This window comes from Lagopus muta, chromosome 5 (assembly GCF_023343835.1).
Source record: "Lagopus muta isolate bLagMut1 chromosome 5, bLagMut1 primary, whole genome shotgun sequence".
Taxonomy (NCBI): domain Eukaryota; kingdom Metazoa; phylum Chordata; class Aves; order Galliformes; family Phasianidae; genus Lagopus; species Lagopus muta.
The window spans coordinates 52,504,203-52,517,520 of NC_064437.1; the positions used below are offsets into that span (position 1 = coordinate 52,504,203).

The following is a 13,318-nucleotide window of genomic DNA, read 5'->3' on the forward strand; positions in this document are numbered from 1 at the left end:
CCTTCCATCTCTGATTCTGCTCCTCTCCATTTCAGATTGGCAGCAGCGATGCAGGCTGGACACTGGGCTACATGCTGAACCTGACCAACATGATCCCTGCGGAGGAGCCTCCTGCACCTCCTCTTTCCTACAGCAGCTATGTGGGGCTGATGGTTCTGTGCTCCCTTGTGCTGGTATCAGTGATCCTGCTTGCTTTGCTTCTCTTCCACAAGCCCAAGTGCCTGCAGAAAGGGATAGTCTAGGAAGACTATGGAGGGAGAGGCACCCCAGCTGCTCAGGGCTAGGAGCCCACTGAAGACCAGGCTGTAGTGCAGAGTCCCTCTCTCTGAAGCTACTGACTGTGTACAACAAGGGCATTTGTCTCTTTTAAGTTTCAATTGCACTGACAGATGTTGGGACATCAGGCTCGCCACCTCTATACCACGGACAGACAAGCGAGCGTTCCCTTCTTGAATGGGTCGTATTTTCATTCACTGAAACTCTGCTGCTTGTTTTTTTTATTGCCTTGTGCATAGCGTTATGAAGAGAAAAGCAGCACCAATCTTTGGGAGCCAGTGCTCCTGCAAGAGTAATCTCAGGGTCCCACATGCCACTGAGCTCTTGGGAGTGATCACACGGGGTGATCCAGCTCCTCCTCTGCTGAAGCTGTTCCCAAGAGCCATTCCAGCAGGGAAACTGCACCAGCACACCTCTGCTTGCCAGGCGTGGTCACTTGTAGCCAGCTAGCCCTCAAAGGCTGGTCATGCTCCCAAATGTCACTCTAGGACAAGAAGGGATGGGAATGAAGAAACTGAGCATGCTGGTGGTTATCGGTCCTTAGCTGGGCTCTGGCAGCAGTCTGCTCCTTTCACAGGTGGCAAGATGCCTCTTTCCCCACGTCTTCCTGATGTTTTTGCTGGACCAAAGCTGGCTCACTCTTACACTGAGCCGTTCCAATGTCCCTAGGTTGACTGTGCATCAAGACATGAGTTCCCAGCCAGACATTGCTGATTATTATAGGAAAAGCCATCATCCTAGCCAAGGATTCTTGACAAATAGTGAGCACATATATCTACAGGAACTCTGATCTGATCAGCGTGCCTCCACGTATACATCCATTAAAACAATCCACTGTCACTGTGCTGATCATACAGCAGTCTCTGATCTAGGGAAAATGTTTTTTGGGCCATTTCCCTTTATAAAAAGACAGCTGGTAAGAGCCAGCATGAGGGCACACACAGCCTCTCTTTCCATCAGCGAAAGCATGGAAAATTTGCCTTTCTTTCCCTCGTGGCTTAGGCTACTCCCCAAACAGTAACACCTAGGTGCTGTAAGTGCACTTACCACAGCCCATCTTCTAGCGCACAACTAGATGGTGCCACTGATCAGGTTTATGAATCACTTTCTTCTGTTACCTATTCCGTAGTCTAAAACAGAGAGGTAAGTCAGCAATCAATTTTTATGGCAATTGGAAACCACTGATACCTATTTGCTTGGGAGGTAATCTAAGAAATCTCTTCTCCTAATGAAACACGTGTGCTGGAGGCCAAAAGAAAGCAGATACTGTGGAGAGAAAGGCATGGCATGGTCATCTTCACCTGTTTCCCTGAGCAAAGTTGCAGGAAAAGCAGGAGATGCAACAGGGATGAAGCTTTCTCCCTTGGGCAAACACAGATGCAGAGCTCAGGGCTTTTGTGCTTTCCCAGCTTGTTCTTCCACATAGTGCAGGCTGAAAAATGTCCTCTACTTGTTTGTAGTTCATGCCTGGAGTAGGAGCCATGACATACTGAAGGTAAAGGGGAAAATATACCCTCTCCTATGGTAAGATGTTAGGGCATTTTTTCCAAAAATGTCTTTTGCTCTGAATTAGCTGGCCTTAGCTTCTGATGGACCTTGATCCACCAGTTCCAAAACAACTAACTCTTTGCTGTCAAAATCCCTTCTATTCTTGTTGGTGCTTGGAAGTCAGCATTGTATCATATTAAATATTGACCTTCATTCTGTAAAGTGCTTTGTCTTGACTCACACGTAGCTCTTGAGTCAACTTCCATGCAATTTTGTACATCTGAAGTTTGGATGCCAAAGGTTTCAGCAGCAAGTGGTAGTAGATGCCCTAACACTGTACATAAAAGTAATAGCCCTTGTTCTCTTGATCTGTACTCTTTTTCCTATTCATATATCTCAGGGTCAGATCTGTTCACTTAAGGTTTCATAAGGAGCTGTTTTGTTCAGTTTAGCTCTTGCAAGTTGGCCTTATTTTCCTACCATGGCAATCCAGAATGGCTGCTGTCTCGTGGTGTGCATCAGTCTTTTGTCATGAGATGTTTTGCCTTCTGCCTGGCTCTGCTGAAACACATACTGTTCTAAGAACATTTCTCTAAATGACCAAGGTCAACCCACAAATGACATTTCCCCACGCTGTTTGTTCTTTTTCCAGTTTGTTTTATCTGCAAACACAGAGATGTGGGAATTCATATAGATGTGGAGCCTTCTTTCTGTCATTTTCTCCAAGGACATGTATATAGGATGAGATTTAACAATAATCTTTGGTCAGGGTAGGAAGGTAGAAGAGCTCATCACGGAGCAGGCAGCTGCCAGTGCTGCTTAGCTTTGTCTGGCAGATCCATCAGGAAGTTTCTGAAACAGATGCAGAAAATCCACATGGAAACTGGCATGGAGAGAGCCTGTGCCAGTCTGCTGTTCTGGTCCCTGCTAAGGGTTTATGCCAGAGGAAAGGAGCTGAAGTACAGAACCTGTGAGAAAAGCTTCAGCAGTGCTTTGTATCTTTACTTGCAGGTACCACAGTATTACCATTGTAAGCCTTTGCTTCTGCAGTTAGGTGATTGCCTGGTATCATGGCTTTCTCCTTCTGTTCTGTTCACAAAGCAGCGACAAATCAAAAGGTAAAAGGCCCCAAAGGAGAGAAATGCAATATATTAATTATGTTATTTTTAAAAGTTAATGACTTTTAGAACACATTTATGAGACAATCCTCAGAACTAGTATTTCTAAGGGGATACCAGCTGTGCCATTTAAACCACCAAGCAAGCTGAGGCTCCAGGAATAGGTTGGCCAAGGGCATCCTACTGTGGCGAGACCCGTATCACTCACTGGCTGTGCTTGAGCCTTCCCAGCAAAAGGTATGGCTCTTCTCAACAACCTCCTCTGCCATTGCAGGGTTCTGTCTGTGGAAGCTGCCCAAAACCCTGGGTCAGTTATGAGATTTAACGAATGTCAATTTCCTTGCTTCTGTGCTGTGTCTGACCCAGCAGTGTATGGCTCAAGTGTATGTTCCAGAGTCACTCAAGGACTTCACCCACCATGAATACTATGAAAGGTAGCGGGGGGAATTTCCAAACATGTCCGGTGTTAGTAATGTCATATCATTTCTTTTGTTAATACAGTTGATCTGCCTCTCTGATAAATATCTGTGCCTTATTTCTGATTTGCTAGAGTCTGGCTTTAATTTCCAGCTCCTAGCTCCTGTTCAGTTTTGCTCTTCTGGGTTAAAACATATTTTAACACCACACATTCTTGTCTTGAATATATTTATATGCTACTCAGCTCCACTGGGCTGTCCAGATCCCTGGTCTCTCCTGTCCCTGTGTTTTATCACCAGGAGCCGTGAGAGGTGCGGCAGGGTGAGTGGCATGGCACAGGGGTTGAGCATGGCACTAGGATGTTGAGCAGTACTGTTTGGGAAGGTTCCTTGTAGATGACTTGCTCATTTGGCTGAGCACAGGAGCAGTCTGACTCCTCTGGGACTGATGACTTCCACACCCACAAGCTCTCTCCCATTCACCTCAGGGTTGGGTCAGAGGCAAAACTATCAGTGACATTCTGGGGTAGAGAAGAGAAAGCTGTTGGGTGGATGCAGCTTTCCCACCCCTCTTGCAGAGAGCAGCCCACTCCGCAGCAGACCTTAAGAAGTACCCTTCATTCCTCACCCAATACAGCCAGCCCTCCCCTCTGCATGGGCTGAGAACAGCAGTTCTGTGCCCTGCCACTCGGCTGTGCAATTCATGTGGCTTCACCCTGGTGAAATGGGTCTCAGTTTATTCTGATACACGCACCGATCTCTGTATCCTTATCACAATAAAGACTTCTTAACCCATGCCAGTGATGCTCTCGGACTGCTTTCCAGAAGATGGGAATGACCTAGGGGTAGGATGAAGCTTTTGGCATAGAAGATGGAAAAGTCTTGAGGTGAGGTTTCCTCTGCTGCCAGCTGCTCACTGCTTTTCTGTGTCAGATCTGGAGCTCCTGGTGGCTGGAGGGGCAGCATTCCCTCCCGGCATAGCAATGCACCGTGTCCTTTCCTATCTCCTGGTGCCTGGAAGGCACCTAGTGCCAAAATCTCGTCTTTTCTTGGCTTCATTTTATCCTGATCTCTCCAAAGCAGTTTGTCCCCCTTCCCCCCGCCACACTGCAGGCCTGCATTCTTCTGTCCTTGCCATCCTTCTCTCTCACCCCAGCGCCACTGGCACAGTGCCTTCATGATCATCCCTGCAAAACAGGTGAAGGATGCAAGGCTGTACCTCTTGCTTCAGGGCCGCAGCTTTGTCTGCACGCAGCTGCAGCCCAGCCAAGGTAAACATGCTTGTCACCACTCATTTTTCTTCCAGTGTGCACCCTCCCCAGTTTGTTCATGCAGCTCTTATCTTGAATTTTCCTCACATTTTCCAGCCTTTCTCTGGTAAAAAGATGGCCAGAATGAAATCTCAGGCACCACAAGAGATCTGTCCAAGGCCAGGATCCTGTCACCTGCATGAGCAGAGGAGCAGTGGGGTTAAGGGCTGGAATGTAGGAATTGCATTCATCTCCACTTCTCTGCTGTGGCACAACACATTCCTGCTCGTGCTCCCCCTTCTGCTTCAAAGTTGCTGTGTCTTTGAACATCTGGGGAGAGGGGATGATTTGTCCCAGATGTATTTGCTGCATTTTCCAAATGATGTCTTTGTTTACTTCCTGTGTTGTTTCTATGTTCTATGTTGTTTGTTTCTGCTTCCATCAGTGTTTTAATGTGTTGGATGTGTGATGAAATGCCTGCATCTGGCCCTGTGTAGTTATCCGAGCTGTGGATGCCCGTGGATGTTCCCTGTGATTTCATCCTATTCCCTTTTGCTCTCATTAAACTCTCAGCTTTGATGAGGTAATTTCATTGTGCACTGTGTGCAGAGCTATTTCCTTTTGTTTGATTCAAACCTGCTGCCTGCTGGTGGGCTGCCTCCACGCCTGTGTTATGGATAATGCTGACTAATTTTCCAGACCCATCATGCGTGAGATGTGTTCTCCGCCCACCCCAAATCTTGCTCACAGCTCTTTTTTAGGATCCAGCATTCTGCCATTTCTTTTTCTTGTTCCCCACGTCAGTGTCATCCATCTCCATAGGAAAGTGTGCACTGTTCCATGTGTCCCCTGGCAGCACCCTTCTATCTCAGCCTGCCCTGCCCCACCAAATCCTGCTTACAGTTGCCCCACAAGTCTCTGCTGCTTCTCCTTGCCTATCAGTACAGGGAAGAGCTGGCAACCCCAGGGCCATTTTGCATTAACTAACAAAAGACGTTGTGATGCTGATCCTATGCTTAAATGTGAGTTGCTCTGAGGCTGAATGGCAAACAGGGAAGTGGTGGAATGGAGCTAAGCTGGAAGAAGGCATTAGTATGATAACTACTATCTTTGCAGCCTGCACTGCTTGCATTGAAGCTATGAGCAGGGATGCCTTGTTATCATCACAGAGCAGCAAAGCTGCTGTTTTGAGTGTTTTAGCAACACTGCGTCCATCCATGGGCAGAGCAGCATAGATGACTGCACACCCTTGGGCAAGAACGTCTCTGGCAGAGAGGTGAAGGGGAATTGGCTTCCTCTAAATCCAGAATCGCTCTGCAACTGTTCATAGCCAGACCTTTTCAGTTGCCTTTAAGCTTTGGGGCTCTCTTCTGCCCGGTGCATGTCGGAGGGCACCGTCGTGTCCCCTCCTCGCATGGCAGAGCTCTGTGCTGCAGCATCGCACCTCGCGCTGCTCTCTGACTGCTGCTCGGGCAGAACGGCGCGAGAGTGCGACCTTGCTCCTGTCCTTGTCCTCATCCCCGGCCCCAGCCGTGCCGCGGGCGTGCGGGGCTAGCCGGAGCCGTGCCGACGAGGTGCCACCGCCTCTTCCCCAGGAGATGGGGCAGGAGAGCAGCGCTGTTCGGAATGGGGCCGGGGGAACCGCCCGCGCCGTGAAGCCCCCGCCTCGCTCGGCTCTGCCCCCGCGCAGGGGCTCGGTTACGGCGCGTCCCTGCCGTGGGGGCCCCGTTCCCTCCCGGCGAAGCGGCCTCGCGGAGCCCCCGCTCCTCTCCGCCCGCTTCCAGCGCTGCGCTGCCGCCTCCCGGGGCGCGGGGTCCTGTTTGCCGTCCGGTTAATGAGTGAGCAGCACTCTGGACGCTTCCCCGACGGCGGAGAGCGGGCAGTCAGCGGGCGGCCGGGAGAAGCATCCCTGCCCCCGCTCCCGCTGCCCCCCGTCCGCAGGTGCAGGGGGCTGGCACTTGGCGGGGGAACTGGAAAGAGCTGGTTCCAGTTTGCACTTTAGCTCCGGGCGGGGAGGAGGGAGCCGGGGGCCGATGGCGGGGTGGCTGCGGCCGCTGGCCGGGACCCTGCTCCTGCTCGAGGTAGCGGCTGCCGTCAGCTTCCTGCACCACCGCTACGAGGAGATGGTGCGGGCTCTGTTTCGCGTGCAGAGCGAGTGTCCGTACGTCACCCGCATCTACAGCATCGGACGCAGCGTCGAGGGCCGCCACCTCTACGTGCTGGAGTTCAGCGACTACCCCGGCATCCACGAACCCCGTAAGTACGGTGAGGCGGCGACCGGGACGGGGCGGCCCCGACAGCGCTACCGCTGCCACGCGGCACCAGGGGGCACGGCCAAGAGCCGCCTCTCTGCCCGGGTGGGACTCCCGGTGCCGGAGCTCTGCCTTTGGGCACGCGGCCCCGGCGCGTACTTTGGCCGCAGCTCTGTTTATAAGTGCAGGATGACGCAGGAGAGCTCGTCCCAGCACCCACCTGCCCCGCCGCCCCGTTCTGCCCCAAAACCAGGCAGAGGTGGGAGGGAGGAGTGCAATCCTTCCTTGTCCAGGCTGCACGGGGTGGTGCTGGGCCCCCGAAGATCTCCAGACACGCCACCCGGTGCCGAGTGGCCCCGCTGCACCTTGGCAGCAGCACACAGAGATTGGGGCAAGATTCTGCCTGCCTCCTGCAGTATGTTTTGTCTTCTCAAACCTTTGCTTGCTCATCAAAGCAGGGGCTCATACATCCAGGCTGCGTGGTCCCTTTGCCAGAGTTCTGATAATGCTCTGCCAGGCTTTGCTTTGGCAGAGCCACAGGATTGCAGCTGGGAGGGTTGCGGGAGGGCACCGGGCAGAGGTTCATCTCGACCTGTGCCTAGTTCTCCGAGCAGCATGGACTTGTGGCCCTGCTTCTGGGTACTTCCACATGTATGGTGTCTTTTAGACTCTGCAGGCTTCTTTGAAGTCCGTGGAAAGTAACTGTGAAAAGGAAAACTTTAAGTCAATTGGCTTTTATGCAGTAATTCAGGCTTCTGTGTCTGTGTGGATAATGTTTAGGGATCTGTGTATCAGTATAGGCTGACAAGTCCTGCTTCAGACTCAAGGCATGTGAGGAGTCCCTGCTGAGACCTTTTTTTAAATGAAGGCAGCACATAACCCCAAGATGTTTTTATAGATTTAATAACTGGATTACCTAATTAAGTCAGTTCTCAAGTCTCCTGAAACCTAACCAGGTCAACACATATTGCCCACCCGCAATGTCCTTCGCTGAGGCATGGCAATCCAAAGGTCACTGGCAACAAATATGGAAAAGCAACATCTTGTGCCAAAACTAGGATTGTTTTAGCATCTGTCTTCAGCATGTCCGGATGCACTGAGATTTCTGAAAGTACTGCTGTGTTCTGAAAGCACTGTTGGGTTCTGGAAGCATAGTTGGGTTCTGAAGGCATTGTAGGGGTCTGGAGTCATGGTTGGGTTCTGAAAGCATGGTTGGATTTTGGAGGCATCATCAGGGTCTGGAGGCGTGGTTGGGTTCTGAAGGCATGATTGGGTTTTGGAGGCATCATCAGGGTCTGGAGGCATGGTTGGGTTTTGGAGGCATTATTGTGCTCTGGAGCAGAGTTGGGTTCTGGCAGTGTGGTTGGGTTTTGGAGGCATTGTTAGGTTTTGGCAGTGTGGTTGGGTTGGGAAGATGTAGAGTTCTCTAAGCATGTCTGGGTTCTGGAAACACTGTTAGGGTCTGGAAGCAGGAGGCACCCAGTGAGCAGGTGACTTTTTTTCTCACGTTGTCACAGACCCCAGAAATCGCTGCTGAAACCTCAGCGCAACAAGATCCCTGAGCTCTGCCTGCCAATGCCCTGTTCTGTCTGTACCTTTCATGTGAAAGTTGGGCTTCTTTTTTAAGTGAATTCTCCCAGTATTTCTCACTCTGCCAACACTGGTTGCATGCCCACTGCAGAGGCAAGCAGCAGCCCAGTGGTGAACCTGGGCTATGGCAAAACAGAGAGCAGCCCACATGAGGACCATTCAGCCATCCCTCACTAAATTCTGCATTTTCCAAGTGAAGAGGCCATCTTATGCCATTCACAGGGGGACCCCTGGGCTCCCTGCAGCGTGAATGGGCTCTCCAGCCCCAGCTGATGGTGCTACTGCTGTGTTGCTCTCTCCAGTGGAGCCGGAATTCAAGTACGTGGGGAACATGCACGGGAACGAGGTGCTGGGCCGTGAACTGCTGCTGCAGCTCTCAGAGTTCCTATGTGAGGAGTACCGGCGGGGCAGTGAGCGGGTCATCCAACTGCTGCACGACACGCGCATCCACATCATGCCTTCCATGAACCCCGATGGGTACGAAGTGGCTGCCAACCAGGTACCAGGCAAGCGAGCGCTGCTTCCAGATGGTAGGGGCAGAAAAACCCTACGAAATGGGGGGCTTCTGCAGGTCTGCTTTGCTGTGGCAGTGCTGCCCCACTCTATTCTCATCCCTACAATGCCCTTTGCCCCACAGGGCCCAGATGGCAGTGGGTACTTGACGGGGAGAAACAATGCCAATGGGGTGGACTTGAACCGCAACTTCCCTGACCTCAACACGTTCATGTACTACAGTGGGGAAATCAGCGGGCCCAACCATCACATCCCACTGCCCGACAACTGGAAGAGCCAGGTATCGGCCTGCAGTGCTGCAAGGGGTGCAGCATCCTCCTATAGCACTGACATGCTCATCACAGCTCTTCCCTTCTGCTCTCCCCAGGTGGAGCCCGAGACATTGGCTGTGATCCAGTGGATTGGCAGCTACAACTTTGTGCTATCGGCCAACCTGCACGGCGGTGCAGTGGTGGCCAACTATCCCTACGATAAGTCTCAAGACCAGCGGTTCCGGAGCCACCGGCGCACGGCCAACACACCCACCCCTGATGATAAGTTGTTCCAGAAGGTGAGGACAGGATGCTGGTCCCAACAGCACTGGTTGTGCCTGTGTTTTTTCTCCATTGTTTGAATGTCCCACAGAACTGTGCCTTCAGTCTTCCATTAGGAAACACAGAAACCCAGCACAAGAATAGGCATTAGAACAGCTAATGAGAAAAATAAGTGTGAGCTGGAGCTCAGCCCTCCTGGGAAGCACAGGGCTCGCCAGGACATGCTGGGAGCAGGGCTGCAGCCTGGGGAGGAGGCGAGCAATCCACACACAGCCTCCAAAGTCAGAAATGCAATGAAATAACAAGGCTGCTGGCAGAATGAGGTTGTGCCAGCATCTGAACCGTACCACTGCCTATAGAGTGTGCAGTAGGAGACTCAAACAGCAGTTGCTCTTCAAACTGTCTTATGCAAAGGAGAGGCTTTGGATCCACTGTCCGAATTTGAACCCTGCCTTCATATCTAAAAATAAACTGCAATCTTTGAGAAGGACATAAAGGATGCCAGAAACACAAGTTGCCCAAACTTTCCTAATACACATTCTCCTGGCCATGCTCTTTCAGCTAGCCAAGACATACTCGTATGCCCATGGCTGGATGCACCGCGGCTGGAACTGTGGGGACTACTTTGTTGATGGCATCACCAACGGGGCGTCCTGGTACTCGCTCAGCAAAGGTAGGGCAGGGCAGCACCTGACCCAGTGGGGTGCAGACTGGCAAGACATCCTGGGGCTGAAAAGGAGAGAGAGGCAATTCTGGTAGAAGGGCTGGGACATGGGGATGAATGTTGCATTCCACTGGCCACTGGCTCTCCTCTTCCAGGCATGCAAGACTTCAATTACCTCTACACCAATTGCTTTGAGATCACCCTGGAGCTGAGCTGCAATAAATTCCCCCCCAAGGAGGACCTGGAGCGGCAGTGGATGGCCAACCGGGAGGCACTTGTTGCCTTCATTGAAGAGGTGAGGAGATGATCTGGCACCTGAACCCCTCTCCTGCAGTTCAGGTGGCAGGGGAGCAGCAGGCACTGAGAGCGCTGGGGTGGGGAAAGCCAGCACGTCCAGGGAAAGGGAGAAGTAGAGCCATTTCCAGAGCTCTGCCTTCCTCCAGCACCCAGAAGTGCCCTCCTGAGCATCAGAGGGGCATTGACCCAGCACTGTCTCCCTCCCTACAGATTCACCAGGGCATCAAAGGGATGGTTACAGACGAGAACAACAATGGCATTGCAGGAGCAGTGATTTCTGTCCAGGGAATCAGTCATGACGTCACCTCTGGTGGGTCTCCAGTCCTCACATGGTGCTTCTGTGCTCTTCAATCTGCCCCACAGCTCCCAAGCTGCCCTCTGTGAACCTGCCCACTGTATCAGAAGTTTGGCTCTGTCATCCTTGCAGCTTTTCTCCAGGTCTCCCTCCACCTCCTTCCCACCAGGCTGAACCCACCTCAGTTGAAATGACACAGGTTACTTGTAGTCATGACTCAGATCCGTAGTGCCCATGCAGTTCCTTAGATGGGTATATACTCAGATTCTCTCAGTAATCCATAACATGCTGCTCCCCACTGTTGTCAGCCCCCATTCCTAAGCACCACAAAGTGCTCCCAGTGTTCCTTACATGGGAAGAATCAAGCAGGGGAGCAGCCAATCTGATGGGAGATTAAAGCTGCTGGTAACCCAAATGCAGCCAAATTATATGTGATGGGAATTAAGGGTTGTGTTGTGCACAGGGAGTCAGACTGGAACCGTGGATGCCCCTAGGCCTGCTCCTGTCTGACCAGCAATACTGAGATCTGCATCTCCCTGCCGAGAGCAGTGCAGCCAATGCTGCCATGCACTGTTATTTGGTGTTTATTGTGGGTTGACCTCTGCTGCGTGGCTCTAGGGAGACATCACCTGCAGGCTGCCAGCACAAATCTGGCCTCACATTGCCAGCAGATTGAGAAAGAAGGCTAAAAAATGCTGGGAGTTTGGAGGACACACATCCTCAAGGATGGGCACTGAGCGAGTGCTGCTGGAATATCAATTTCTCCACGTCCTGAGAGCTTTCTCTTCTCACCTTGTGTTTCAGGAGAGATGGGGGATTATTTCCGGCTGCTGCTGCCTGGCACTTATACCATCACAGCCTCAGCAGAGGGCTACCAGCCTCAAACGGTGACAGCTACCGTGGGCCCAGCTGCACCTTCACTGGTGAGTCAGATACAGGACTCCAGCAGCTCCCAGGGTGAAGGCAATGCCATGTGCCCCCGATTCCTCACCAAGCAGCCTTAGCTGCACTGGGCTGTTGTGCTGGCTCCCATGTCATCTGCCCAGCGGGGCTGCTGCTCCAACAGGACCCTCCTGAGAGCAGACTATGCAACCCGAAATAAGTTATAAAAACAGAGGATGGTGAGCCCTTGCCTTGGGAACAGAATGGGGCCTCAGACAGAGGCTCTGCTGAGCATGGGTGCAAGCCCCCCAGCTGCAACATCCCGGAATGTCTGGTGCTCTGTGCACGCATTGGTAAGGCTCTGCCTTAATTACACTGTAATGGTCTCCCCTTTCTCCATCTCTTCATCCTACCCTGTCCAGCCTCTGAGGTCCTTCCAGTGCTCTTTTCTCAGCATTAGAAACCTTCTAATTTTCAGCCTAAATTTATTTATGGTCAGTTTATCCCTATTTGTTCTCATGCCAACAGTGTGCTTTAAATAGCTCCTCTTCTTCCCGGGTATTTATTTCTCTATGTATTTATAGAGAGCTGTCGAGCCCAGCCCTGGCCTTTGTTTTGCTGGATTAAGCACCCTGCTCTTTGGTTCTCCTTTGTAATAGATCTTCCTTTCTCCACATTACCTGCTTTGTTCCCTGGTGGTCTGACTTCGCAGCCCACCTGTCCCCATTTACCTCCGCCCCTTCCCTACCATGAAGGGATTTGTTTGCCTTGTTCCAGCCCTACCCCACAGCCATTTGTTTGATCCTGTTTTGATTGGATGGAAGTTTCTCTCTTGGATTTTCTTTTTGCCTGGAGCTAACAGAAACAGTCATTACTGAAAGATTGATTAAGCAGGACTCAGCTAATGAGATGCAGTTGAAAAGGTCTGTTTTGTCCTAAGCTGTTCTGTGTACTAAACACTCACAGAAATGCAAAGCAGTGCATTTTCTCTGCTCTCTGGTGAGAAAAGATGAAGAAGGAGCCCCACTCAACCACTTGCCTTTCACAGCACCAATTTCCCATTGTATCCCAACGCTGATTGAGCCCCCAGTTGAGCAGTGCTTGTCTTGGCCAAGAGCTAGATTGGAAGACATCAGCAGGTGCAGGTCCTGCAGGGCCAGCACTGCTACATGGGTGGTGTTATCCTTTCTACAGGTGCATTTCCAGCTCAAACAAGATGTGGTGAAGAAGGCCCCAGAGCGGAAAGCTTCAGGCACACGCACGAACAACAAAACCCTTCAGAAGAAGGTAGTGCCCAGAGCTGTGCGCCGGGGGACCCAGAGATGAGGACGACAGATTTGTCTGAGAGCAGAGGGAGGGAAGCCCTTGTACAGGGCCTGGCTGAAGACTCCAGCCAGTGAACTTTCCATCAATCCATTAAACTAGCCCAAGTTACTAGGTTATTAAATAAGGAAATATTTAATCCCTGAGCAAGATGTGAAGTAATTCTCAACAGAATGCATATGGGGAGTGTGTCTGGAGATGCTCTCCTGCCCTCAGGCCATCCAGAAGAGCTCTGCTCCCTTTGCTCCTAACTCTGGTCACTGCAGCCCACATGAGGTGTTCAGACACTGGTGCATGGCAGGAAGAATGAGTCCAGGCAGCAAGTTCTGCCCTTGCAATCCAGGCACATGGAACCTGGCTTGTCCATGCTGTGAGCTTCACCCTCAGGTAAGGACAGTTGTCTATAGTTAGGAGAAGGATA

At 51.6% G+C, this 13,318-nt stretch overlaps 2 protein-coding genes across 7 annotated transcripts in view; both read left to right on the forward strand.

Moving 5' to 3' along the window:
- ENTPD1 (ectonucleoside triphosphate diphosphohydrolase 1) overlaps window positions 1-6,088 on the forward strand; it is a 32,373-nt gene extending 26,285 nt beyond the window's left edge. For all 6 annotated transcript variants that reach the window (XM_048945070.1, XM_048945072.1, XM_048945073.1 and 3 more), the window contains one exon: window positions 36-6,088. In XM_048945070.1, the coding sequence (XP_048801027.1) occupies window positions 36-242 (207 nt within the window). In that variant the 3' untranslated portion in view covers window positions 243-6,088. The remainder of the gene's footprint in view (window positions 1-35) is intronic.
- Window positions 6,089-6,444: 356 nt separating this feature from the next.
- Window positions 6,445-13,034, forward strand: CPN1 (carboxypeptidase N subunit 1). Its single transcript, XM_048945078.1, has 9 exons — window positions 6,445-6,804; window positions 8,693-8,889; window positions 9,028-9,183; window positions 9,271-9,453; window positions 9,998-10,109; window positions 10,256-10,395; window positions 10,608-10,707; window positions 11,497-11,615; window positions 12,769-13,034. The coding sequence occupies exons 1-9, from the start codon at window positions 6,582-6,584 to the stop codon at window positions 12,898-12,900; spliced, it is 1,362 nt and encodes a 453-aa protein (XP_048801035.1). The 5' UTR covers window positions 6,445-6,581; the 3' UTR covers window positions 12,901-13,034.
- The last annotated feature ends 284 nt before the right edge of the window (window positions 13,035-13,318 follow it).